The sequence below is a fragment of the Bombus huntii genome, chromosome 4 (assembly GCF_024542735.1).
Source record: "Bombus huntii isolate Logan2020A chromosome 4, iyBomHunt1.1, whole genome shotgun sequence".
Lineage (NCBI taxonomy): Eukaryota > Metazoa > Arthropoda > Insecta > Hymenoptera > Apidae > Bombus > Bombus huntii.
The window spans coordinates 12,160,116-12,185,022 of record NC_066241.1 but is presented as its reverse complement, the minus strand read 5'-3'; the positions used below and the strand labels follow the sequence as shown (position 1 = coordinate 12,185,022).

Sequence of the window (24,907 nt, the reverse complement as noted above, 5' to 3'; positions counted from 1 at the left end):
TAGGTAAATATTAAAAATTGGCAATTTATCAAAGTGGCGAAAAAGTGGGAAACAACATTGATCAATCTCATAAATTGATTTCATATTTATGTCATCGTCTTACAACAAACCGACTTAAATAAACTATTTATTTCTTGACAATCGAATATTAATCGTATGCTTGCTTTGATTTTTGAGAGGGTTCTTCATAGATGACAGCTTAAGACAATGAGAATAATTCGTACACGAAAAAGTTATACAAAGTTTATATTTTAAACTATAAACGATTTGATAATATTTAAGACCATTATTTAAGAATCAAATGTAAGATTTCAATTTAGAAGTTTTTTCAATTTTTTGAGATATAATACGCATGATGTAGAAAGTTAAAACGCAACATTTCCAGGGACTGAAACTCCATTTCTTGAGATTTAAAATACTAAAAATTCGGATTAAGTTCTAACGTTCTGAGGCTGAAGATTAAATTGTATTAAGATCCAATTCCCAGAGATTTTAAAGCTACAACATAGAGATTCCAAATCCCTTTTACAAGTCTCTTTCCCATGTTGCTACTGCAATCCATCGATCACATCCTAGTTCTGTTCTTCTGCTATCCTCTTTACGAGAGTCTCAGATTCAACAATTTCGAACAACAGGCACGCAAACACGATAAAACAGTCTTCCTAGCAGTGAAACGCTTTTGAAATAACTCCATTCTCGATATCAGCATCCGCTGTGATAAGTTGAAAATGGATCTGACCGGTTAATCCAAATGTCCAAATTGTCTATTTCCAAATACACATTATCATCTTGCTTTAGTATCATATTGTTTTACAAGTTTAGTCAAAAGGTTGGCATGAAATTGTAGGAGAAGTATTATGAATTCAATCATCTATGTATTTTTCTTTGTTTCTTTATTATGTTTTTTCCTACGTAAAACTAATTCACCAACATGGTACTTTATTAAACTCTACTAACATTATTGTGTCGTATTAACAAGCTTTTTATGTTTCTTCTTTTTCGTATTTTATATATTTTTGCACATTGGATATACAATTTTGTATCCTTTAATTTTGCGTAAATACATCAAAATTCATACTTTCGATCGTAATATTGTACTGGGATTTTATGCGGCTCGTGTACAATTGAAATACTAGGTTGTCCGAAAAGAATCTTTCTTTCGCAAATGTGTTTTTTACAACAGTGCACCTCCATACAAACGTGAAACCAAGTGTGTGAAATGCGGTGTTTATCTCAACAGAACAAAACGGATCGTACGTAATTCGACAAAATAATATAAAACAAAAAACATTGTGCGTCTATTATTTCCTCATAAAACGAAAGAAACTTTTCGGACAACCTAATAGACGCTATGATAAGACAACGGTGTGCAAATATTTTTTTAGCCACTATATATGAAACGAAATCTGAAAACTGAATTACATTCATACGTATATTCTGTTGCAAGTGAAATCGATCGCTATTGTATGCTATACTATCGTACGTATATCTGGGATCTTATGCAAATTCAAATGGCGACTCATATAAAACTGAGGGAGGTTTCAATCGTTGTTCCACTGGCTGTAAAAACTGTCAGTTTTCGCCGACTTTTATAAAAACTTCATAGCACTAACAAAGAAGTTTTTACCTCTGCGAAAGTATTGCATTATGAGCATACAAGCTTCGCTTCCTTTTAGTTTTAATCGTAAAGGATGATTCTCTTTACTAAAATTTCTTGTTCCATTTGTAAAGTAATTTTTGCAATGCGGAAATATTAAAAATATTTCTATGTTTGTGTACACGTGCACGCGACGAACGTAGTTGCAACTGTATGGGCTATTCCCTTTTTATCGCTAGAATTCTGTTTCTCAAATCTAATACTACAACCTAATACTTAGATGGAGTTCGCGTGAACGTTGATTCGACGATATGTGATTTCAATAAACATATTCTTTGTTAAGAGCATTTAATTTAGTTGTTGAATTGAACACATTAAGAGTCGATGGTGCTTTGATACAATACTTGATTTGAAATTCTTTCCAATCAATTTATGTTATTGTGTCGTGCTTTTCAACACTACGGTTATACAAGCAGAGACAAAACATTCAATTAATATCTTTTTCATCGCTGTTCTTTCTTCTAATTTAGTTTCTATTGGGTTGGCAACTAAGTGATTGCGATTGTGATCATTCCTTAGGTGGTAATGACAAAATCCGCAATCACTTAGATGCCAACCCAACATAATTTTACACGGCTCATCATCAAATATCTTATCAAATATCTTCTGCATTCTGCAAATCTTTATTTTCTCGCCGATTTGTGCAATGTTTTTCTGCTGGAATATTTATTATTTTGATACGGGTTTTGTTCCTTTGTAAGACAATATACATAGAAGTTCTTCAACGACATCGTATCTACGCTAGTTCTAAATTGAATTAGTAGTGGACTAGCGATAAACTCCAGTTACAGCAAAGAAATGTATCTTCAAGAATCGACAATTATACAATATTAGTTATATTTGTAAATACCGTGGTCACTTAGTTTACCACGTTATTATTGGTAGCTTTATTTAAACTATTAGTTCATATTTCAAAACAATAAACTATTCGCACGTAACTCGGTCAACTGAGAGGAATGCTGCAAAATCCACCTCTTATTTTCTAACATTACACGTTCCTATCTCGAAACATCCATCCGTTGGCAAATATTTCCAATATTTCCTGGAATACAATCACAGTCATCGCAAAACGATTCTATATTCCATTCGATCTCTGACTGGCATTTCGCATGGAAGAGGCAAGAAAACCGGCAGACATTCATCGTTATTACCGTGATTGTTGACGCGTGGTAATTTACACGGCATCGAAACGAAGATTTTAATTAGAAAGTGAACGAGAGCGAATAAATAATATAACGTCGTTGAACAACGAGGCTCTGATTATCGATTGACATCGGGAATATCGATGCTCCTGTTTACGTGCCCCTTTCGTTGCTATGTCATTAAAATAATGTCTGATAGCTGAGAGAAGGTTTAAGAAAAAAAAAAAGAAAAAGAAATATAAAAGAAAATATAATTCTAAAATGTTGGGATCAAATTTTAAAAGAATGTACTACTTGTCAGAGCAAGCAAAAATATTAATAAATATGTGAATTTAAATATCGTTAGATTTGGAGTTATAACAGATTCTTATGAGTAAAGTTTTACTTTCTTGAGAATGTTATATAAGTAGACTGCGATTGCTTACGAGTATATGAGAAATTTTAATGCGGAAGGATGTATAAAACTCATATAATATGCAAGAATGTAAGAGTAGAATATGTTAAGCGAAGAAGCAGCTATTTTAAATATAGAAAGATGAATGAAAGAAATTATAAATTCATGTAGTATCGGAATACTTAGACTGTAGTAGAAGATGCTGGGTACGGCCTATTTTTCTTCTCACTTTTATATTGTAGTATCGTGGAAATTAAAATATAAATTTTTCTTACAATTACTTACAATTTATTAATAATGAATTGAATATACGGGTATTAATTGGACAGAAAACGATGTTTGTTTAACTGAAACTAAATGCGATACTCGTATCTATCTCAAATAACTTTACAGTTATTTGACAACTCTCGTCACAACGAATCTAACACTCTTTTCTCTCTCTCTCTCTCTCACTAGCACAACTCTAACACCTCTATAACACTGACACAACTCGATCAATTCTCTCAACTCTACTCTCTTCGATGTGTCTCGATCAACTCTGACTCTTACACTCACTTTTCGACACGCATACTCTGACCTCTCAGTCATCCCCTCCTTGAAACACATCCCGTCCTTCTGCTCTAACGTTGTTTGTTGTTTTTCTCATATCTCTGTAAGAACTAGGTGATTTTAGACACATAGGCGCTCTTAAATGTAAACGAACCTCAGAAGGACGACGTACACGGTTTATTCTATTTTCAACCGATCTCTAATTCAAATTACTTTACGATATTACAGTATCGTGAAAGAAAAATCAGACTCCGGTCGCCGGGATTCGAACCCGGAATCCGAACGTTCGTAACCTAGGGCGTTAACCACTGCGCTGCCGTCGTCCGACACTAATTAGTGTCGAGTGGTGGTATTTGCTATCGAGTGCCGCCACAGGCCTTTTTTTCCACGATACTACATTCATTTCTACGCTGATGGAATTAATTAACATAATAAATAGTGATAATAATATGCAAGAATAGCTGGAAGCTCGAAGGTATTTATTGTATTTGCCATAGTATTTAAAGAACGAGACGAATCTCTATTTTTACGTTTGCACAGATCTGAAGATAAAGAAACAGCAATTGGTTCATACGGTAACATAGCTAATTTTCTTCGACAATTTGTATTTGATTTGTCACCAATCCTTTGCAGAACTCTTTCTTCTAAGTGAATGCTATAATTATCGATCTTTAATGTAAACCTAGATATATTACACATAATAAATTAGAATTAAAGCTATGACAAAATGAAACATAAGAAAACAAAAATATTTTGCTATTTCAATAAAAGTAAACAACTGTACTATGGAAAACATTCGCGTACTTTTACTAATTGAAAAAGCAAACAGTCTGATATCAGTGTCTGATGAACGATAGAATTGGTTTATTAGAAAGCATTGAAATCGATTATTCCGAGCGCAATCGGTAGATGTACAAGATAGAAAAAGAGAGAAGGAAAGAGAACGCGTGCAAATCGACGGATCTATCTCGATTTTAATTAAAATGGATTCACGCTGCAATCAACCGTTTATTTATTAATTAACATCGTCGATGTTTCGGTGGTTGCGTGGTATACCGTCAGGGATCGATCGTGATTTCCAGGAGGCGAAAATAATTGAAAATTATGCGCGGTCGTGGTAACAAATTGAAATTGTGAAAAACGGAAACGATTAAACGGCGAAGATCGGAAAAAATCGGTGACCCGAACGTCGCTCAAAATACAACCTCGATACAGTTTCCAGCTATTTTGTCGATAAAAAATATGGATTATATTGGATGGGTTCTCAGAAAGTAAAACTTGATAGTATTTGAAATTTTTAATATTATTGTTCGATAGTTTGAAGGTATTTTCTGATCGCGTTTTGGATATTTCCACCGATTTGAATCAGAATATTAATCATATATAGAAAATAAAACTTGACGATGTTTGACATTTCTTGTGCCATTCTACAATTCGAATTTGAAACAGCTGTAGTTCGTAAGATCGATATTAATCACATACGCGCCTAGTTATGTGGCAATAAGTATAGAATGTTTATGTATTCATGTAAAATTTGAATGTGAAAAAATGCACAGTACACGTGTACCTAAAGATGTTCAAAGTATTTTTGTACGATCTTCCATGTTTTGGAGTAAATTAATATAAATCGAAACAAGAATATAAATAAATCAGAATTGTAATTTATACTATTTTCTATGCAAAAATATATTATTACGATGTCGAATATCGCACTAAACTATCGCGCAACCCCTTCTCAGACACAATATCCAATATCGTCCGCGATATCCAAGAAAAATATTCAATATTTCTTGGAAAGATCGCAATACATCCATACAATCGTCTCGTCTTCTCTTCATAGTGCTCACGCTTGTATATAACAAATTTCGGATTTGCTAGTTTATACTTTTCTGCGCGTTCTGTACGAAGAAGAAAAGAAGTGGAAGGGAGAGAATGGAGAGAGAAAAGTTCGAGGATGTCGATACAAGAGTCACTCGCACGCAGACGGCGATGACTTGGGGACGGGCAAGAGTCTCGACAAAGTAATTCCCATTGTACGCGAGCAAATACACGGGGAGGGCCACTTAACATCGCCACTTTTCAGCGACCCTTTCATCGCGCATTGTATCAGAAAACCGGCGCCGGATATACTCGTACGATATCCACCCTGACGCTTCCTGTTTCCGTTGGGTTTCCTCCCTTTTTCCGAACTTCCTAGGTTAGAACGCTTCAAGTAACTTTATTCAAGCTATTTCACGCTTTACGACGCGTTACGAATCAGATTCTGCTTTTTTGAAAATTTCTACTGGTAGGAAGTTTTATGGATTTATTTGGTTCGTTTTTTTCTAATTACGTGTATCTCGTTTTTTACGTAGTTCTATCTATTTCCGTGTCATTTACGATTTTACGAAGTTTACAGAATAATTTAATACGACAAATTTTTCTATATTTCTAATTCGATAAGTATAAAATATCTACTTCTTTTTTTTTGTATTCTGATATGTTTCTATAGCGCGATATAATGACGTGCAAGTTATTCTATTTCTCGCTACGATTCGTTGGTTCGAGTTGAGTCTGAAGCAGAGCAAGGGTAGAAGCAAAATTTTGCAACAAATTGCTCGTTGATTATGGAAATTGCTTTCCTAGCCGGCCACCACTACGCTTTCGCACGAGTTTATGTTGATAGAAGACGGAGAATCAATATTTTGTCACGCGTTGCTTCAACCTCTGAGAAATCTCAATTTTAAGGTAAACTAACAAACATTTTGCGTACGCGATGAGGAACGTGGGAGTATTTTCTGAAGTTTACTTGTGGTCAGCGAGTGAAATGGTAAAAAGATGTTTCTCATAAATGCGTTGTACATTAAGGAAAATTTGCATGCCAGATAAATTAAGATTTTAACTTTTATTAGTCATTTTTCTTGTAATTATAATTAATCTAAATTAAAAAAAAAAAAAAAATAGAAACGAAACGACATAAGATAAAAAGATCATTCTGTCAAATATAGATTTATAAAATGTACCAATAATTTCTTCACGCGGATATATGCAAAAATGTATCACAATTCTTTCTTTTTTTTCATAATTACAAACCGTAAATTTTCTCCTACGTATCTTTTATTATTTTATTACTCTTCGGATCCTTAACTACGTATCCGTATTCCGACTAAAAAAATATAAAAAATTTCTTTATTTCCTTCTTGCTTTGTTCCTTTCTTATCATATATTCGTTTGCGTGAATAATTTTATGACTCTAACTTAATGATATAATTTTCAAACTGAAATAGCGTCTTTTCAACTGTTAATTTCCACTAAGATCAATTTGATCCATCGAAAGCGAAATTTTAAAAGGAGATGGAATTAATATAGATATCCAAGTTTGAAGTGAATTCGTCTTGTCGATAATTTGATCAAAGATGCACGTGCTTGCCCAGGAATGTTGCAACAGAATTATGTACAATATATAGTTGGAAGTTGAAATATACAGTCGTGTCGGATTCACATATCATTTCCTGTCACGTTTATCTGGTTGAGAGTGTATTCTCGAGTTGACAAATTAACAGAAGCAGGATCACGGTGCGAAGTTATTCGATGATTCGACGAGTTAAGCAAAGTTTCGTCTCGCTTGAGACGCTTCGTTTTCCTGTTCAGAGTTACGAACGTATTTGACTGTCACGTTAAATGTCAAGACACGTAGTTCGTACCTTAGTATTCTCTCTCGATATCTCGTGAAAATTTGAAATAGATGCTTCTACGGTTAAGTGTAAAGGATTTTACAAATTTCGTGTATACGCGTTGCTATTCGAGGAAATTTCAAGGTGTTGAATGGAAAATTGTAAGTCTAAATTTTAGAAGATGCAAGTCTTTAAATTTCTTATTTCTCGATGTTTCAAATCTTCCAAATCTTCACATTTTTAAATTTCCGAATTTCCAAAATTGCTAGTACTCGAAGTTCTGTTACTTTCAAATTTTCGCAATTCTAAATGTCAACTCTTCAAATCCCGAAAATATCAATTTTCGTCACAAATGTCAAGTCCGACGTATGTTAAATTTATTTCTATTTTCCCGACTCTGATAGAAAAAATTCTTCTTCAGGCAAACCTTCTTTCGTTTTGATTTTTCACCGATTATATGTGTCTCGAACTTTTAACTTCTCGTCCTATGTGGCTCATCAGCTTCGATAGCTGAATCAATTTGGTCAGCTAGGAAGTTGCAAAGACTCGCAAAACTCGGGACGTCACGTCGTGCGAACAATTGGGACGTGATGCACACCGATAAGCGTATTATCGAATTAATTCGACGCGGTCAACTTTCTTGTCGATGGTTTTGTTTTCTAATTTCTTCCAGTTTCGAAACGAAGCACGTGTCTCTGTGAAATTAGCCGCGCTAATTTCCAGAATAATTGACCAAAGCTCCGATCCTTTCTCCGACTCTTTTTATTACAACGAATTAAATTGATTCTTGATCTTGCTATTTAATTATCGAATTTTCATTAAAAGGAAGAAACGTAAAAAGAAAGAGCATAATAAAGCAAAAGGAAAATAAATTATGGAGGATTCTGTATCATATTTCCATGCTGCTCACCTTCTTCCCAATTCTACTTTTCCAATTTAATTTAACGAAATGTATCTACCGATTGGTCATTGCTAATTTTATAGATAAATATTCACAGTGCTGATTGATTAAAGTTGAGAATCATAAAAGTTCAGTGCATTATTATTGCAATAGAACAGTATAGGTATTTGACAGAAAATAATACATTTCTTAAACTTGAAGTATCTTTACTATTCATAACTTTTTACAGTTACCAGCTCTAGCCATGCTAATATTATATCCATATTAGAGAATCATCAAAGGCTTATAAAAATAAATAAATTAATAGCATAGACACACGATTATATTAAGTATTATACATGTCCAACGAAAGTGATATGTAAGCCTAAGAACATATTTTGAAGAAGCGGCCATTCTGACCAACATCACAGTAACTTGAATAGATACCCAGCATATTTGCAGTTCATCGACTGCGTGTGTCAAATAAGTCGACAGGTTCCCATTGCGTTTAACGCACACTTTCTATCGATATCACGGTTTTTCGTTACTTATACCTTTGTACATTTAGCATATTTTCATTTAGCGGGTATATGAAACATCGTTGTACGTTTATTATAATCATCGCAGTCATAGATACAGAGAGATGTGGAATAAAAAACTGTCTCGTTATGATTCTACGCGAATAGAGCCAGTTTTTATCGTACCAGTCTGTTTGCAGATTGTTCTAATGCAACTCGTTAGCGTGAGATGTATCAAAGCATGGAAAAGTTTGTATCGTAGATATTCACACTCATTGCAGTATGCGACAGTTGGTATGCAAAACATTGTTGTGACTTGTTTTTCACGGGTGAACTTGAATCGTTGTTTATGCGTTTTTTAAATCGTCTTCTCCAAAAGTTTTGTTTATTTACGAACAAGAAAACTGTTAGTTTCAGGAATATCTCGAAAAACAACTCGAAGGAGGTCGCCGTGAACAGGCTACTCGTGGAAATCGATCAATGACGTTGCTGGCACTGCGTAGGACATATTGCTTCCTTTGCTCATAGCACAACAAACATTTTTTCGTATCTTTCAGTGATGTGAAATTATTTGTATATAAGCTTGGTGTTTTCGCTCGAATCACTTCGCTACGTACAAAACGATATTTGATAAACAAAAACATTTGCATCTTTTGTGCGAATGATTTTATAAATTGATCCTCCTCCCCAAGTTTTTATTATGAAATATTGAATAAAATTGTGAATGTTTCCTGAAGCAACGAATCACATTACGCGCACAGAGTATCGTATTAGAACGAAATGTTTGGAAATTCCGACTGCTTGTGTAATGTGTGCGGTCGCACGAAAGAGCGACTTCTTTTCATTAGTTTACTAATTAGAAAGCTTGGAAATATTTATCACTATATATTTATTTATTTCGTTCTTTTCTGCGAATGATTGTACAGTCGAAGGAGCGACATAAACGGTATTTCTGTTGCTGCGGTTAACGGAATAGAGATGATGAAACTAATAAGAACTATCATAGAAAACATAGCGCCCTGAAAAATAAAGGACACGTTATTACGTCATGCTAACACGTGTTCGAATGATATTAGTGTATGTACTTACAAACAGGATCTCATCAGCGAGTAAAGGATAATTACGTACGGAATATATCGACATTACTAGAACAGGATGTATGAGATAAATAGTATACGATAATTTACTCAAACGAGAGAAGATATCTAGCGATAAGATCTTGTTCACGATACCTGCAAACATAAAGAATATATTTTTACAATACGAACAATGACATTATTGCATTAGATGGCTGACTTAAAAAATATCGATTTACCGCCATTATTCGTAGTGCATGCAACTACAAGCCAGGCAATACCTAATGCCCAGCATGTTCTACTGAGGGCCAAATAAAGAACGGAGAGACCTAGGGATATGTTCTTGTTCGCGAGTCCGAAGAGAATCGAACAATTACATAAAATTGCCAAGGACCAACCAACGATTAAGCTTTTCTGAAACATAAATTTAATCACGCTATTGAAAGATGCAGAAAAATATAGGTCTAACGAACAAACAGTATACATTACTTTTGAAAAATGCAATTTGTAATTCCATTTTGTAAGAAGGTGGCATGTGGCCATTCCTATGAGATATGGCGGTATTCTACACCATGGTCGTATATAAATCTCTGACATCGTTCTATATTGTCCGTCTAGTCTACGAAAGTTAATGTAACGTATATTTACAAATTCCTTATGTTATAAAGAATGTTAAACATTTTGTATGCTTACGTAGGCTGGTAATTAAGAGTGTATCCCGTGTAAACGAGTGATCCTATCGATGAGAGTAGCGTAACAATGCCTATGCCCATGGCGATATTGTAATGCCTGAAATAATTGATTTTAGAGACCAGGTACGACTAGACACTGAAGGATTAAAAATCGAAATTAAAAACTCACGTGATCGATAATATTAGGAGAAAATTACCAAATACGAAGAACTGCATATCATTGGGCAAGTACCAACTCCATGTGAGACACTGCAAACAGTATTTCTCTCCGAAACGATTCTTTCGTAGTAACGCGAACGATGTTTGCAATAAATTATCTAAGAAAGTATACGTACTAGCTCATTCCACCTGTAGAAGTTGTTGAAGTAAAGTATGTTAGTCCACCAATATTTGGAACACTTAGCATTTGGATACTCAGTGGAAAGAAGTATGGAGACATGATCATGCCAGGTAAAATTCAATATCGCTATTAGTATAACGACGAAATATACAGGTGTAAGCCTTCCAAGTTAATGTATTTATTTTATCATCGAAATCTCATCGATAGAACAAATTTAGCATTGATACTATACTTTACCTTATATATCGTTTGACAATCTTTTGAATAAATTCATTTATCCTTCCTGCCATAGGCGGGGTTCCCTTTTGTTTTCGTTGTCCGTTCAGAAATGTATATGACAATAGAAAACCACTGATGAAGAAAAACGTATCCACCACAAATACGAGGTTTGTTATGACATGCCCGAATAAATCATCTTTTGATGCAATGCGCGCTTTGTTACCTGTGCACGTGATTGTATGAAATGGATAAAAAACAAACTTGTTAGATTAGAAGCCGGATCGGGTTAGCAGAATTAAGGAACGATTAAAATTCATTTCTTACCCAAAACATGACCTGAATAGGTGGCTGTGTGGTACAGAATAAGTATCAAGGTTCCTAATATTTTCATTCCGTGGAAAATACGGAAACCATCTGCACCCTTTTGCTGTTTAAATATTTGCTTTACATTGGCGGTGAATGAAAAACACAGAAGATATTGGCCGATACCGTTCTGTTGCTTCGACTTTTCGGTTGCCGGTTCTTCGTCAACGGTTTCGCATTTATCTCCTATTTCGTTTTTCACCTCTGTTCGAAGTTAATCGTACGTTACATAGATTATTATGAAATAGGCTGGAGACGATAAGGATCAATAAGATTGGTTATTTGAGCGAAATTATTTGTTAGATAATATTTTAATACCACGTATCGATGTATGTATGTGTGGCTTACCGTGCATGATGTTATTTGCGACCGTAAGGCATATCCTTTCGTTCTTTGAACGCTTTCGATGGACGAAGACGTCGTATATTGTGGCTGCTACCACGATAACACATAACAATAGCAAAACTCCTCTGTAATAATTATTAAAATTATTTTATTAAATGTTTAAAGAGTTTTCCATCCACCTCCAGACACACATTTATTCTTGCGATAATAGCTTTGTTAACATTTCATAACATTGCTAGAGTTAGTTAGTTGGTGTCATTGACATCGCTTTTGCCCTTACGTAGCCCCATGAAACAGATCGACTAGTATTACATCAGGTGGCCTATCTAAAAACTAATTTTCAGTGCATAATACGTTTCTTTTAATATCTTTCAACACTTTCACGAAGCTAACTCCCCTTGCTTAAGGTATTTCCTCTTATAATTACTTAACTGTGCAAACTAAAAAAATATTTCAGACAAAGCTTGTAAAAATGAATTGATATAAAAGATTAGGTTGTTCGCGAACCACGGTTCGTTGCAGGTTTTTCATCTTCGTAATGAGTAACAATAAAAAGATGTTGACCTCAACAAACATTGCCACTCAATTTTACAAGAACATTCTTTTACAAATCTCCACCAATCCTGAGATGTAGAATCACGCTACGGTAGCTTTACGCTTACTTTTTATACACCCTGTACATAGTACTTCAATCGTCAACAAAAATCCGAATTTGTAATTACTCGGTTGGAATTTACATACAGGATGGAGATCATCTTCGCAGAGAGAAGCCATTGATAATCATTCGTCAAGTCGGAGACTTCGATGAGCCTGAAGTGTATAGCAAAAAGTTTGCCGATGAGAAGAGTCTCGTCGTGCAATATTTTATCCACCATCGTGGCTACATCACGTTTACTGCAGGATGCTGGTAAACAAAGTCCAAGCGTGATCAAATCCTAAAAAAACGCAATCTCTTAAATCTCTGATGGTCCATTAGGATTGTAAAGAGCTGTACGTGAATCTTATGGACTCTGTTAATCGAGTGCATCCTTAATCTGCTGTCTAAATGGGTTATATACTGATTGCAAGTAGCGTTACAGCTTGAATCATTGGAAATATAAATTTGAGATGCAACCTGTAAAATAAGAATGTGCTTACTTCGTCTTCTATTCCTACATGATATTGCACAGTGCTATAGTGCCGCATGCGTGCAATAAAAAAACGAAACTCAAAGGGTGGATACTCCTCGTTCGGGTTCTGGTATATCGAATCGTTCTTTTGTTTTTCCTCCGAGATAAGCAGCGTGCGATTTACAGAGAGGTTGGTGCAAACTAGACGATCTCCTAACCAATAATTGTTTCCGTTGATAAATCCCTCAGATGGCACGCCACTGGTGTCCAATGCTTAAAAAACACATGCTACCATAATATACTCGAAACGGTTTGTGATAAAATTAGTGACAAGAATCTGAAGCGATGGGAGAATTAAGCTCACGGTTTGGACTTGCGTATTTAAAGCCATCAGTTGCAGTTGATCGGTAAAAGAACAACAACGGCGATCGCCTCTTCTACGCGCTTCGAACAAACAAATTAATTTGTTCTCAATCAAACTCAATTTTTCGCTTTGTTTTTGTGACACATCACCGATCCAAAACTATAATTTTCTACAGTTAAGACCTTTGTCGATCAAATACTCATAAGACTAAAATTTCAAAACAGCTTATTTTTGTTTTCTGGTCAAACTTAAAGATGGTATCTCGCTAGGAGTAGCCGTCCACATTTTATTTAGCAATTAAGTTAGGAAAATTTACCAAATGTCCAGTTGGACAAATTGTAAAATACAAATTAAACAATAAAAAAAGAAAGAAAATGTTTGTCTCTAATGATGGCAAAAGTTTTGCAGTCCGAATACTATACTTTATTCAAACTTAATTACAAACTTGGAATAATTACGAACAGGAATATACGCAGATAATTCCAACTGTCCATAATTATGAGATGCGCAGTAAGAGACTCAGTAAAAGTGATGACAGTTGACAATAAGATCTACGTCAAAAGTGCAGCCGTCAATGTGTTAAAAATTCTGCATTTGATTAATACTCATTATTCTATACAATTCTATCAGTTTACTATACGAGAAACGTTTTTGCAGGTGGGGAAATACGATTTTACATAATCGGAAATCGAGATTCGCTTCGCGAATACAATTCAGATTGATTCTTTATACTATTAAATTCGGAATATTCATTGAATAAATGAAACGTGAAAAGGACGAGTATAAAGCGAAGAGTTATATATATTATATATTATTATTTATATATTTCCATACATATATGCATGCTGTTTACCTAACATTCCAATTTTGTATTTTAAATTAATTTAATAAAACCTTTCTCGTGATTAGTCATTGTCGATATTCTAGATGAATATTAAAAGTGCTGATCAATTAAAGTTGAAAATCACAAAACATTGCTGCATTATTCAGACGATTGGGATAGAACAGAACAGATAGAATGAAAAAATAACGAAGTGTGTTATTCGAAGTTAACCGTACGTCACATAAAAGATTCCCACGAAATAAACTCGAGGCGATAAAAATTAATAACATCGGTTGCTCGAACGTGTTTAAATAATACTAAATACCAAGTACGTATCGTTTATCCTTCGTATTTTCATTCAGAAGCGCAACGATTTCATTTTCGTTGTTTACACGGGTTCGATGGCCGAAAATATCGTATGCTATGGCCGCTGTCACGGTAGTACACAACAATAACAAAACTCCTCTGTAATCAAAGTTTTAAGGTTTCTACTCGATGTTACTGTAAGATGTCTACTGTCGATTAGGAGCTTGAAATTTACGTACATGATGGAGATCATCTTTAAAGAGAGGAACCATTGATAATCATTCACCAAATCAGTGACTTCGAGGAGTCTGAAGTTTATGGCAAAAAGTTTTCCAATGAAAAGCGTTTCATTATGGATGACTTTAGCTAGCATTATAGCTACATCGTGTTTGGTGCAGGATGCCGGTAAACAAAGTCCAAGTGTAATTAAATCCTTACAAAAACGTTCGTCGCAGTCGTAAAACTCTGCACTATATATCTGATTCGTTATGCTAATCTGGTACATGAGATATGTACGTGCTTACTTCGTCCGGAATTTCTTGGTGATATTGCACAGTGCTATAGTGTCGCATGCATCCAATAAAAAGAACGGAACGTAAAGGGTGGATGCTCCTCGTTCGGGTTGCGATATATCGTATTGTTCTTCTGTTTCCCCTCCGAGACAAACAGCGTGCGATTTTGAGAGAGAATGGTGTAACCTATACGATCTCCTAACAAATAATTGTGCCCTTTCACAAATCCCCCGGGTGGTACGCCACTGGTGTCCAAAGCTTAAAGAATATATGATACTGCGTTGGAAACATCTGATGATACAATTGGCGATAAGAATTTTAGGCGGTAAGGAAGTTGAATGCAGAACTTGGCGTTTCGTGTTTAAAGTCAGAAAATTCTGTTCGTTAGAATAAGAAAAACAGCTACTACTATGGCCGTCACCTTTCCGCACTTCAAACGAAGGAATAAGTTTCTTGCGCAAGGTGCGAAGAAAGTCTAAGGGTCGAGGTTCAACTCGACTTAAAATTATGCAGCTGATACAACCGCGACATAATCGTCGCTAGAAGAATTCTGGCGGTTGCATAAGAGTTGTTTTTACTGTTATTAATTTTTCACGGTGTAAATGCGTTTTAAATGCAAACAAGGGATGCGACATGTCACGAAACACAGCCACAAGCACGATGTATAGTTATTCGAATTCTATATCCGTTTATGTTTGTACGTTGGTATGTTATGGTTATACGATTATGTGTTATATATTTAATGTGATTTGTTTTATCCTTCCTTTTGTACGCAATTGGCCGGCAGTAGAAATTCATTCACACTACCTTAAAAGTTCTGTTTACCTCTTAGACCCCAAAATATCTGGTTGTCAACAGCATTACGAAATTCATCAAGCTCCGTCCGACATCTGCTGGAATTTAGAAGATCCACATTTTCCAAAACCGCGTACGCTGGAAGTACCTGCCTCATGGTCACTGGGTCTAGCGTGGTCGCTTGTATTGACACGTGAAAGCTTGTTAAAGATAAAAGGGATAACCATATCCACGACGAAAGTTTTCCGTACTGCATGCTCTGGAATAGGATTTGCACTCGGATCATTGAAAATCTCTAATGAAAAAAATGGTCAACCATACAAATGACCATTATTCTCTCTTATACGATGAACTACATTGTAGCACTTTCGATACTATGGTCGATAATATGAATGAAAAGTTCAGTTTATCTATTGGGTACCAACATTTTTTAGGAAGATCGCGGAATGAGTAGCTGTATTCATCAAGGAACGCACAATTTATGACGTAGGACGCTGACAATCATTTCAATTATTTCATCTTCTTGATTATCGCCCAGTTACGGAACCCCAATTAAATTATTGCAGTACTGTTGTCGGCACGTGGCTTACCGAAATCGTTAATTATTAGCACGCCGATACTCTGTTGGGCAAATTTTCATTTTTTTCGGTTTTTCTTGGTCAGTATTTGATCGTTGTAGATATTTGTGACACAATACCGAACCTGCCAAACTTTTCTTCCTAGAACTAACGGTTCCCGAAATGCACCAATTTTGAAAAAAATTGTGGGGTGTCAACTTTACGGATGTTTTGTGCTCTTACAGTACCAGTTACCTCATTGCAGGAGTAGAATGGTATGTATTGTCGCTAATATTATAAATATTGATATGTGTGTGAATTGGAACCAAGGTGAGAAGAACAGCAAAGTGGGGCCATTTTCTACTTACATATTTAATTCATTTAAAAAAATAATACTCTAACAGAAAGTGTAACGACGGCGCGCGATACTGCAGACGTTTCTGCTAAGAGTTGCATCAAAAGAAACTTGGAAGTCGTGTTTTGTTTGCAATGCGAAGGAGAAAAACTTTGGCGAATTGAGCGATGGGGATGACATATACAACTTTATCAACAATATAAATTGGAAAAAGCATGATTTTCTAGTTTTCCTTGACGATATTCTCTGCAAAAATGTCTGCTTTTTTACTCCATGTCTGGTGGAGAGGATGTTATCGTAATAAGTAGTTTCAGTGAGACTCTATCTGTGAAAGTGAACTGTTCTTACGCAAAGTCTGGTGGAGAAGTTGACGATTCGAAGTCACGAACGAAACTGAATTAACCGTCTCTAATGTCGACACTAATCCTCCCATCGACGTTTCCATTTGATCGATTATACGAGGCTGCCGAATCTACTTACGCGGCATCCGTGCGCTGATTGGTTTCACACCGAATGCAAAAACTTCACAATTAGCATTTTATGATAAATTCATTCCTCAGTGTTCTTAGTCAGAATCACGATACTAAGTCCGATGGAACCGTCATACTCCGCTAAATTGAAAAATTACAAGATTGAAAAGAAAACTCGTCATAATGATGCATTTCGCTATTGAAACGACGATGCGCATAGAAATGCAAAACACTGCTACGAATGTTCAATGGAATGATTTTGGGTGTTACCGTGTCGTTCTCGCAAAGTTTTGTTTCTTCGGACGGAACAAGTTATTTCGGCCCAATTATTCTTGTAATGTTGGCTAATTCGAAGTGAAATTGTAACGCATAACTATTTAGGTGATACAGTCAGAGGTACAGACGGTAATTGAATCTTTTAAGAGACGCTACGAGAAAGATTTATTGCGATGTGTATTATTATCTACTAATTGCTGGCGATAATGGTGTGGGAGTTTTACGATTTTATAAAAGATTCAGTTTAAAAGATTGTATTTCTTTGTTGTGCAAAACGTGAAAAGTCGTACCACACAAACCACACCTAATCCGCGCTGAGAGTATGTCATGTAACCATCTAAATGAAAATGCGAGCCAAATTAGTTTTATGTATTCTTTCTGCAGACAATATTGACACGAATGAAGATATGCAGATACGTTGGGTTGGAATGATAGTACAAAACGTGACAGATGGAATACAATCATTTATTTTAGTAGGGATCATTTCGTTATATCTATGACGGATTGTGTTATTCTCTATATCTCCCGTAATTTTGATTCTTCTCGAATCAATTATCTGAAAAACAGCTTATAGAAACTTTTTTATCTCTCAATTAGTTGGGATAATTGACGTTCTCAAACTCCTGTATTGCAAGTAGTTATTCGTGACATTCATTTCCTTTCACCTCATATCTATTGAGAATCGCTTCTTACGAAAATAAGTTGCGAAGAGTTCCGATTGGATACCTGTTGATCCGTGACGTTATTGAAATTTGGTATTTTTACCTACCGTTGTATTGCTCAGTCTGTGTTCCATACAAATGTCCTGCATACTTTATTGTAGACCAAATTTAATACACCGAGGCAGAATTCCATCGTATACTTTATTTCATATTCTATATTTATATTACTATATTATTATATTATATTATTATATTATATGTTATATATTATTATTATATTATTATCCATTTATATAGATACATTTTTGCAATTTTTTATAGTTGAACCCACAAAATTCTGTCTCTCCTAGCATTAATAACGTTATGAAGCCATTGAACACTTATTCTATAGCTTAAGAAATTAACAGTTTTCTGCGTTGACCAGCAACTTGTGACTCTTCTCTCTTCTCTCTTTCTCTCACTTCTTATTTTGGCATGAATTTTTCGAGTCGCTACGTAACCCAGGTGCCAGTAGTAGTGGTCTCATCACTTGTAAAAAGAGAATGACTAATGACATTGAATCTAACATCCTCGCAAATTCCAAAACATTTAAATAACCAATCAGCGTGTCTTATCGTTGCCAACATGTCTCGTCCGAGATGTTATCGGACTTCTTTTTCGGATAAGTCTGCGCTTACGTTCAAATTGACATACCACATCAAACACTTAATATACCGTCCGTTTAAATTAAGTGTGACAGTTATTCGTACTGATAAATAATCTTTGTCAGCCTCCCTTCTTTGCAGTAAATAATCTTTGCTGCTACATCACTTTCTCGTCTCGAACACTATGTGCATTTAAATCCTGAATAATGGATTAGGTTTCGATCATTTTTTACTCACCTCATGGTTTTGTAATGTAATCTTGTATCATTATCCACGCGTTTTTTATTGTGTTCTCTAAGGCTTTTGTTTTTAACACGCAAGGCAACTGACAGTGTTAGGAACGAAAAACAAAAGCGAGAAAGTCACCTGTGTACTGCACGGCAATGACTTTTTCTCCTTTTTCAATGATCTATATTTATTTGTATATGAGCTTATGTTTTCGTCAAAATCACTTTCCTATGTACAATATCCTCGTCAATAAAGAAGAACGTGTAAGATTTTGCCGCAAGTGATTCCCTTAATTAATTCTTCTTCCCAGGCATTTTAATAAATTAAACAACATTGTGAATAATGAGCCAGGAAACGTTATGAAACATTCAATTACATTAGGTTCAGAGATCACTGTTATAAAGATATGTTTTTCAATATTTCGACACATGAAAGGCTAAGTTCTTGTCATAAGTTTGATAATTGGACGACTGAGATTAATTTTTGCCACCAACTTCATTCGTTCTTCTTCGTGCACTAATATTCAATCGCAGAAGTGATATAAACGGCATTTCGATTGTTGCGGATAACAGAATAGAAGCACTGAAACTACAAGTAACCATTGCAATGGAGTAAATGCCCTGAAAAGCAGAAACGTTATTTCGTGATACTAACATTACGTCGAAATTACCGGAATGAAATAGTTACATTATACTTACAAAGGTGACGATATTAATGTATAAAACATAATAATTTAAAGAGTAAGCCAAAAGTATAGTAACAGGGTTAAGGAGATAAGCACCATACGTTAATTTACCCAAAATAATGAAAATATCCAGCGATAAGATTTTGTTCACGATACCTGCAAACGTAACAAATATACTTGGGTGTAGTTCACAAAACGTTAAATAATTCGCATTACTCAAAGAGTATCTTTACGATAACTAGAATGACATTAACGTATTACTGAGTGACATGAAAAATATCTACTTACCGCCATTATTCGTAGTGCATGCAACTACAAGCCAGGCAATACCTAATGCCCAGCATGTTCTACTGAGGGTCAAATAAAGAACGGAGAGACCAAAGGATATGTTCCTGTTCGCGAGTCCGAAGAGAATCGAACAGTTACATAAAATTGCCAAGGACCAACCAACAATTAAGCATTTCTGAAACATAAATTTAATCACGCTATTGAAAGATGCAGAAAAATATAAGTCTAACGAACAAACAGTATACATTACTTTTGAAAAATGCAATTTGTAATTCCATTTTGTAAGAAGGTGGCATGTGGCCATTCCTATGAGATATGGCGGTATTCTACACCACGGTCGTATATAAATCTCTGACATCGTTCTATATTGTCCGTCTAGTCTACGAAAGTTAATGTAACGTATATTTACAAATTCCTTATGTTATAAAGAATGTTAAACATTTTGTATGCTTACGTAGGCTGGTAATTAAGAGTGTATCCCGTGTAAACGAGTGATCCTATCGATGAGAGTAGCGTAACAATGCCTATGCCCATGGCGATATTGTAATGCCTGAAATAATTGATTTTAGAGACCAGGTACGACTAGACACTGAAGGATTAAAAATCGAAATTAGAAACTCACGTGATCGATAACATTAGGAGAAAAGTACCAAATACGAAGAACTGCATATCATTGGGCAAGTACCAACTCCATGTGAGACACTGCAAACAGTATTTCTCTCCGAAACGATTCTTTTGTAATAACGCGAACGATGTTTGCAATAGATTATCTGAGAAAGTATACGTACTAGCTCATCCCATCTATAGAAATTGTTGATGTAAAGTATGTTAGTCCACCAATATTTGGAACACTTTGTATGTGGATGCTCAATGGGAAGAAGTACTGAGACATGATCGTCCCAGGTAAAATTCAATATCGTTATCAGTATGACAACGAAATATGCAGGTGTAAGCCTTCCAAGTTAATGTATTTATTTTATCATCAAAATCTCATCGATAGAATCAATTAAGCACTGATACTATACTTTACCTTATATATCGTTTGACAATCTTTTGAAAAAATTCATTCATCCTTTTTGTTATAGGCGGAATTCCCTGATATTTTCGTCTTTCCTTCAGAAATGTATATGATAACAGAAAACCACTCATAAAGAAAAACGTATCAACCGATAATGTGAAGTTGCTTATGATTTGCGACAGTATAAGGTCGTCCATTGTATATACAAGCCATGTGTTACCTGTGTACATGAGTGACTGTATTAAAAAAATACATGGTAGATCAGAAATCGGATCGGAGTAGTAAAGTTAAAACATCGTTAAAATTCGTTTCTTACTCATAACATGAAATCCGAAGAATAATATGTGCCCCAGAATAATCCATACCATAGTCACCGTTTTCAAACCGTAGAATAAGCGTAGTTTATCTTCACTCTTTTCCAGCTTAAATATTTCCTCTACATTAGTAAGAAATGAAAAGCACAGAAGACGTTGGCTGAAACGATTCAGCTGCTCCGACTCGCGGGATGCCGATTCTTCATTGTCGGTTTCGCGTTTCTCATCTATTCCGTTGTTCAATGCTGTTGGAAGTTAGTCGTACGTTACATAGATTCCCATGAAATAAACTCGAGGCGATAATAATCAGTAAGATTGGTAACGTGAGCGCAGTTTTAAGTAATAGTTAAATAATAGTTAATATAAAGTATCAATGTATGTGTAGCTTACGTATCGCGTTGTTACTTTCGAACGTAAGCTTTCCCCCTTCGTTATTCAAACGCTTTCGATATACGAAAACGTCGTACACTGTGGCCGCTATTACGGTAACACACAACGATAGCAAAACTCCTCTGTAATCATAATTTTAACGTTTCTAGGTGATATTTTATCGGATGCAGATCTTGACCTATGTAATATATATCTGAAGTGACAAAAATTCAAGTTTCAATTTGCGAGTTTGAAGTGTACGTACATGATGCAGATCATTTCCGCAGAGAGTAGCCATTGACCATCATCCACCAAATCGGAGACTTCGATCAGCTTGAGGTGTATATTAAAAAGTTTTCCAATGAAAAGTGTCTCATTACGAAATACTTTATCGAGCATAGTGGCAACATCGCCTATGCTGCAGGATGCCGGTAAGCAAAGTCCAAGCGTGATCAAATCCTAAAATGGATGCAGTTTCTCAATTTTCTGATCGTCCGTCGTGACCGTAAAAATTCGCACGTAAATTTCATGAAATATTTTAATATTAATGATATCATCTATCAATATTATTTTAATGCGATAAATGCTTAATTGACTGCACAAACTGGCTACATACTGATTGCAATTCGCTTTGCAACTTGAATCGTTAGAGATATACAATCGAGATACTAATTCTAAAATATCCATTTGCTTACTTCGTCTTCTACTTCTATATGATATTGCACAGTGCTATTGTGCCGCGCACGTGCAATAAAAAAACGAAACTCAAAAGGTGAATACTCTTCATTCGGGTTCCGGTATATGGAATTGTTCTTTCGTATTTTCTCCGATAGAAATACCGTGCGATTTTCAGAGAAAAGCTTGCATCCTAGTTGGTCTCCTAACCAATGGTTGTTCCCGACGACAAATCCTCCGGATGGTACGCCACTGGTATCCAATGCTTAAAAAACACATGATCTCTCATTGGAAACTGCTCGTGATACAATTGGCAATAAGGATCTGATGCGGTGTTAAAATTAATCGCACCGTTTGAAGCCAACAGCATCAGCTGATCGGAAAAACTATGACAACGACGATCGCAGCTTTTACACGCCCTGTACGAAGGAACTAGTTTCTTATGCAACGTATGAGGAAAGTCGCAATGTCGGGAAATGGCTCGATAAGAAATTACGCATCTTACACAATCACAACGTAGCGTGATGGTACCGTGATCAGAAGAATCTTCGCGGTTGCACAGGAGTTGTTTCTATTGTTTTTGATTCGAATTTTCCGCGGTATAAGCATGTTCATCGAGAACATGTCACGAAACACAATCGCAAACACGATATACATTTTTTTGAATCACGGTCGGTTATACGTATTTCGTTTGGTTTGCCTCCTTCTTTCTTTTCGCTGTAATTGACTGGTGGTAGCTTCGCGAAACCGAATTCGGCTATATATCTTAAAAGTTCTATTAACCTCTTAGAGCCCAAAGTATCTGGTTATCCACCGCATTCCGAAATTCATCTATCTCCGTCCGACATCTGCTGGAATTTAGAAGATCAGCATTTTCCAGAACCGCGTACACTGGAAGTATCTTCCTTGTGGCCATCGGGTCTAGTTCGGTCGCTTGTATTAACACGTAAAAGCTTGTTAAAGATAGAAAGGATAACCATGTCCACGAAATTCTTCCGCACTTCATACTTTGAAATGAGATTTACACTTGAATTATTATAATTGACTATCGAGGAATATCGGCAGCCACGCGAATGTATTTTGTTTTCTTTTTTGCAATAAAACAGGTTGCTGCTCTTTCGGTACTATGTGCGATTGTATATGCTGCTGTGTCGAACGGGGCTCGAATGGCAAATGAAACTAGAGAGGCTCAACGGTTTCCGATAAGATTGCAGCCGACAATGCATTGTCGCTACAGGACACACCATTTATGATGTAAAATATCACAATTATTTTAATTGCTTTAGTTTTTCATGTTATTTCTTCTGATCCAATTTTGTAATCCAGTATTAGTTATTTGAAACGTTTGCCTCCGATGTTCGTTTCTTTTTACCTTATATTTCATTTTCCAAGTGAGGTTCCGGAACTGTCAGCCAACTAGGTTCGGCCGATATAATTACTAATATGTTTATGATTAAAGCTTTTGACGCGGAAGTCTGAGCTAGCCTCCTTCTTGGAATTTCCATAATTTTATTGCTCATTGCTGCTATTATAATGCGAGTGTGTTTAAATATATCGCTTTAAAATGCTTATTTCTGTCCTGGAGCCGCGGTAACTGAAAATCATCAATCTATTGCTTTATCTCGCGCCTTACATTTTTTTTTGGCCGCGGTCAGGAAGTTATAGATTAGTTTTCCAGCTTAGATACCGGCTTTGTATGTATGGCGTTGTATTCGATCAAAAAAAATCATAATTATAATAAATTCAATAATTACGCAATAATCTACTCCTTCTTTGACCAACTCTGTAGAGCATTAACTGAGCTGTTAAATTATATTACAAAATTATTTCAATTCCGATAGTCTGACTATTCATTTCCAAGTGAACAGTATGTTGTAAACCGTTAAATATGATAACATAGTAGCAATTAAAAGCAACGTTACGAAATAGCATGAATATACGTCAGTGATAACCAGTATCGGGAATAAACATTTCTGGAATTTAAGACAATAGTAGCACAATGTATAAAGGTAATTCTACATTTAATTCACTTTCTTTTTCTGTGGGATTCTATCACCGAAGTGCAAATTTTTATAAAATACACACGGTACACCTTCCTTCACGATTTGTCCAATCAAAATTTCGCCTGCATAATGTCCAAAAGAAAGTAACGATTGTCCCGTTCGAAACGACCAAAACGTAGGAATCTTCCTAAGCAATTTTATGACGTCAGCTTCCGTGGGAAAGTTCCTTTTAGCAATAGTGACAACGTTTTTAATTTTCCATGTCTATCGTGTTCTCAATACCCAAGCGTATCGTAAACACGGCTACTTCCGAATAGTAATTTAACTAATCGAAACGTGGCTGCTATGATGGCAGCACATGAAAGTAATGAAATTCCTCTGTAATCAAAATTTTTAAGTTTCTAGTCGATTTTTCATTGGACGCAGATCGCGATATATAGCGTGTATGCCAATTAGTGACAAGAATTCGAACTTTCAATAACGAGCTTAGAATTTCGTAGGGAGAAGCCATTGTTGACCGTCCGTCAAATCGGAGACTTCGATCAGCCTCAAGTCTGTAAAAAACGTTTTCCGATTAAAGAGTTTCATTATGGAATACTCCATCCATCATAGTGACGACATAGCGT

At 35.5% G+C, this 24,907-nt stretch overlaps 3 protein-coding genes across 5 annotated transcripts in view; 1 reads left to right on the top strand and 2 right to left on the bottom strand.

Annotated features, from left to right (window-relative positions):
- LOC126864698 (monocarboxylate transporter 10-like) overlaps window positions 1-24,907 on the top strand; it is a 310,627-nt gene that overhangs the window by 67,180 nt on the left and 218,540 nt on the right. The window lies entirely within an intron of this gene.
- Window positions 9,687-15,894, bottom strand: LOC126864565 (nose resistant to fluoxetine protein 6-like). The gene is made up of 13 exons (XM_050616019.1): window positions 15,768-15,894; window positions 12,906-13,210; window positions 12,570-12,763; window positions 11,832-11,953; window positions 11,445-11,687; window positions 11,139-11,343; window positions 10,897-11,062; window positions 10,731-10,810; window positions 10,563-10,658; window positions 10,359-10,488; window positions 10,109-10,283; window positions 9,883-10,025; window positions 9,687-9,812 (listed from the first exon to the last, which is right to left on the bottom strand). The coding sequence occupies exons 1-13, from the start codon at window positions 15,892-15,894 to the stop codon at window positions 9,687-9,689; spliced, it is 2,112 nt and encodes a 703-aa protein (XP_050471976.1).
- On the bottom strand, window positions 18,174-23,589 carry LOC126864564 (nose resistant to fluoxetine protein 6-like). The gene is made up of 12 exons (XM_050616018.1): window positions 23,062-23,589; window positions 22,299-22,543; window positions 21,869-22,062; window positions 21,237-21,487; window positions 20,933-21,140; window positions 20,691-20,856; window positions 20,525-20,604; window positions 20,357-20,452; window positions 20,153-20,282; window positions 19,903-20,077; window positions 19,628-19,770; window positions 18,174-19,549 (listed from the first exon to the last, which is right to left on the bottom strand). Exons 1-12 carry the CDS (start codon window positions 23,282-23,284, stop codon window positions 19,406-19,408), a joined length of 2,055 nt encoding a protein of 684 aa, XP_050471975.1. The 5' UTR covers window positions 23,285-23,589; the 3' UTR covers window positions 18,174-19,405.

Excerpts from the sequence above, each read along its gene's own strand:
- LOC126864565 (XM_050616019.1), bottom strand. The coding sequence starts at position 15,894 with ATGAGGCAGGTACTTCCAGCGTACGCGGTTTTGGAAAATGTGGATCTT. Across the intron at positions 11,344-11,444 it reads CTATTCAGGTCATGTTTTGG|GTAACAAAGCGCGCATTGCA; the intron begins GTAAGAAATGAA and ends TCACGTGCACAG. Across the intron at positions 11,063-11,138 it reads ATTGTCAAACGATATATAAG|GCTTACACCTGTATATTTCG; the intron begins GTAAAGTATAGT and ends TTAACTTGGAAG.
- LOC126864564 (XM_050616018.1), bottom strand. The coding sequence starts at position 23,284 with ATGAAGTGCGGAAGAATTTCGTGGACATGGTTATCCTTTCTATCTTTA. Across the intron at positions 20,453-20,524 it reads CTCCTAATGTTATCGATCAC|GCATTACAATATCGCCATGG; the intron begins GTGAGTTTCTAA and ends CAATTATTTCAG. Across the intron at positions 20,078-20,152 it reads ACAAATTGCATTTTTCAAAA|AAATGCTTAATTGTTGGTTG; the intron begins GTAATGTATACT and ends TTTATGTTTCAG.